At 40.6% G+C, this 3,384-nt stretch overlaps 1 protein-coding gene across 1 annotated transcript in view; it reads left to right on the top strand.

Moving 5' to 3' along the window:
• Positions 1-2,286, top strand: part of LOC106884221 (26S proteasome non-ATPase regulatory subunit 5) — a 45,442-nt gene extending 43,156 nt beyond the window's left edge. The window contains exon 8 of the mRNA XM_052975306.1: positions 1,817-2,286. Within this exon, the coding sequence (XP_052831266.1) occupies positions 1,817-2,215 (399 nt within the window). The 3' untranslated portion in view covers positions 2,216-2,286. The remainder of the gene's footprint in view (positions 1-1,816) is intronic.
• Positions 2,287-3,384: the final 1,098 nt, after the last annotated feature.

Here is a 3,384-nt window from a genome sequence, read left to right as displayed (position 1 = left end):
TGTGTCCATAGCTTGCACCGGGTACATCTTATAGAGTTACTACCTACTCCTTTTCTACATACTGAGCAGGGCCATCTACCTGAAGGGGTTTATATATATATATATACTTTACATTATTTCAAATGTGTTTGTGATGTATTTTAACATCTATAGGCAATTTCGCTGCATTTCATCATCATCGTCATCCTTTAATGTCTGTTTTCCATGCTGGCATGAGTTGGACAGCTTAACCAGAGCTGGCATGCAAGGGAACTGCACTCAGTACATGATTCTTGTAGGTGAATCTTCTTCACCAGGGGCCGAGGTGACCTTAACACTTCTGCTGTGGAGACTGGTCTTCTGTGGAGAAGTAAAAGGTGTAAATACAACATTCACCTCAGTGATGTCCTCTGTTGGGTCCTTAGATGCATTTGGGGCTTGCTACGTGGCTTCCTCAGTAGGAAAAGTGAGATAACCCTGAACTAACTGTGTTTTCTTTCAGTTTCCATCTAAGAAATCCATTCACAAGGCTTTGGTTGGCCCAAGGCTATAGTAGAAGGCAACCAAGGTGCCATGCAGTGGGATTGAACCCAGAATACTGTGGCTAGGAAGTGGACTTGTTACCACACAGCCATACCTGTGCCTCTGTGTGTGTGTGTGTGTGTGTATATATATATACACACACAGGCTCACATGCTTTAAAAGCTTATCAAGTGGGTTGTCCTTGTATTTTAAAAAGTAGAACCTTGTCACTTATTGTCACACTGATTCAAAGGTTACATGTCTGTGGAATACTCAGCCAGTTACACATTAAACCAGGAATAGGTAATTCGGTAGATGAAACAACTGAGACCTCATCATCAATTGATAGAGATATACCACTCCCATATATATGCTTGTATATGCTAGCCTGTATGTATATATATGTATGTGTTATATATGTATGTGTGTTATGCATGAATATGTGTGTTATATACGTATGTATATATGTGTGTGTATGTATATAAGTCTGTGTATGAATATTTACAAGAAAACCTAACGACAGGCCAAGTATCAATTGACTTAGCTAAAATATGAACAATTAATGTAAAAGTCAGCTTCATCCAAAACGTGGTGCTTTTTTTAAAATAAATATATATTTCAATTTTATAATTTATATCAAGTGATTTTGTTCTTTAAATGTACATAACTTAAGAATTTTATAAACTTTTGAGAGAATGTGAATAAGTATTTTTTGAAATATCTCGAAGTGCACAGATAGAGCTATACATAACAGCATGTAAGTATAAGGCTGGAAAATCCCTTTTGGATAGAAAATGCCTCTTAGGCTGCCTTCACCTTTTTCTATCAACATACTATTATGTTTGTGGAGGCGCAATGGCCCAGTGGTTAGGGCAGCGGACTCGCGGTTATAGGATGGTGGTTTCAATTTCCAGACCGGGCGTTGTGAGTGTTTATTGAGCGAAAACACCTAAAGCTCCACGAGGCTCCAGCAGGAGATGGTGGCGAACCCTGTTGTACTCTTCCACCACAACTTTCTCTCACTCTTACTTCCTGTTTCTGTTGTGCCTGTAATTCAAAGGGTCAGCCTTGTCACACTGTGTCACGCTGAATATCCCCGAGAACTACGTTAAGGGTACACGTGTCTGTGGAGTGCTCAGCCACTTGCACGTTAATTTCAAGAGCAGGCTGTTCCGTTGATCGGATCAACTGGAACAATCGACGTCGTAAGCGACGGAGTGCCAACAACTATTATGTTTAGCTTTACATGCATTCTTTGAGATATTCCAAATGAGAATCAGTATCTAACATATTTGATGTTTTTGTTAACTTTTAGGCTGAAGACCAAAATGATGAAATGCTTGCCCTCACACAGCATTGGTTCAGCTTAATCTCCAGCAGCCCTTTTAATTTAATCTTCTCGATCTGCCAACAACCATTCCCTAACATCCGACTGGCCTCCAAAAGTATATATGTGTCGTTAGCCAACCAAAGCTGGGCTTTACAACTGATGGTACACCATCCGACTTTCATAGAGTACCTGCTAGACCGAACGACTGAAACATCTGCAGAAGACAAGCGACTGAAATACAAAGTAGTCGAGACTTTGCTACAGAACAGCTGCACCGAGGAGATATTCGGTTCGCCGAATTACCTGAAACTGCGTTTGTATCAACAACAGGGACCATTTTATATGCACTCACAACCTGTTGTTACAATGGAAGGAGACTGTTAAGCAGATTAAACTGATTTCAATGTTTGTTATATTGGATCAGTTGAAATAAAAACCATTCTGACACCATCAAATTTGTGTCTTGTATTTTTATTTTTATTTATTTCAGCCATTGGACTACAGTCATGCTGTGGCACAACCTCGAAGGGTTTTAGTTGAACAAATTGACCCCAGTATTTAGTTTTTTCTTTTTAAGCTTGTAATTATTCTGTCATTCTCTTTTGCTGAACCCCTAAATTATGGGGACACAAACAAACTAACACTGGTTGTCAAGTGGCAGTGGGGGACAATCACAAACACACACACATACGAAAGGCTCCCATGCATCTGGTCCACATGCTTGTAAACAACAACAAATTCTGCTAAATGTACCCAAGGGTCAGATGGCAGTGCTAAAGTGTGTGTGTGTGTGTATGCATGTGTGTGTGGGGGGGGGTGTTTCCTCTACACTTTTTAGAAACAGGACTATATTAGGTATATGGTAACCTAGTGTTACATATCAACATTATCATTGTTTTGCATCTGCTTTTCCATGCTGGCATGGGTTGATTGTGACGTTTTGAAGCAATGTCTTATGTCTAGATGCCCTCCAAGATGATCTTTTAGTAATGTTTTACAACACCAGTCATGTGGCATCTTCTCTAGATGCAGTACTGGGTTACTGTATGCATCAGAAGAGAATTCTTTAAATTTAATTGCTGTGATGAATGAAAGATTTAATATTTCAGTTTCATGAGTGTGTAGCTCAGAGATGAGGGAGTCTTGTTTTATCAAGCTGCTGCTGCTTTTCACAGCTCTGGTACTATGGACATGATTAGAATGTTACAGTTAGGAATCACCTGATGAATTCTTCAGGCCAAGCTGACCAGCAGGAGACCTGGGAGTAGATGAAGAACAAGATGGTTGGATAATATCTATAGTCTCAGTTAGTGGAGGCACAATGGCCCAGTGGTTAGGGCAGCGGACTCGCAGTCATAGGATCACGGTTTCGATTCCTAGACCGGATGTTGTGAGTGTTTATTGAGCGAAAACACCTAAAGTTCCACAAGGCTCCGGCAGGGGTTGGTGGTGAACCCTGCTGTACTCTTTCACCACGACTTTCTCTCACTCTTACTTCCTGTTTCTGTTGTGCCTGTAATTCAAAGGGTCAGCCTTGTCACACTGTGTCACGC

The sequence above is a fragment of the Octopus bimaculoides genome, chromosome 21 (assembly GCF_001194135.2).
Source record: "Octopus bimaculoides isolate UCB-OBI-ISO-001 chromosome 21, ASM119413v2, whole genome shotgun sequence".
Classification (NCBI taxonomy): domain Eukaryota; kingdom Metazoa; phylum Mollusca; class Cephalopoda; order Octopoda; family Octopodidae; genus Octopus; species Octopus bimaculoides.
The sequence above is the reverse complement of the archived record's forward strand: the minus strand, read 5'-3'. Positions and strand labels throughout refer to the sequence as shown.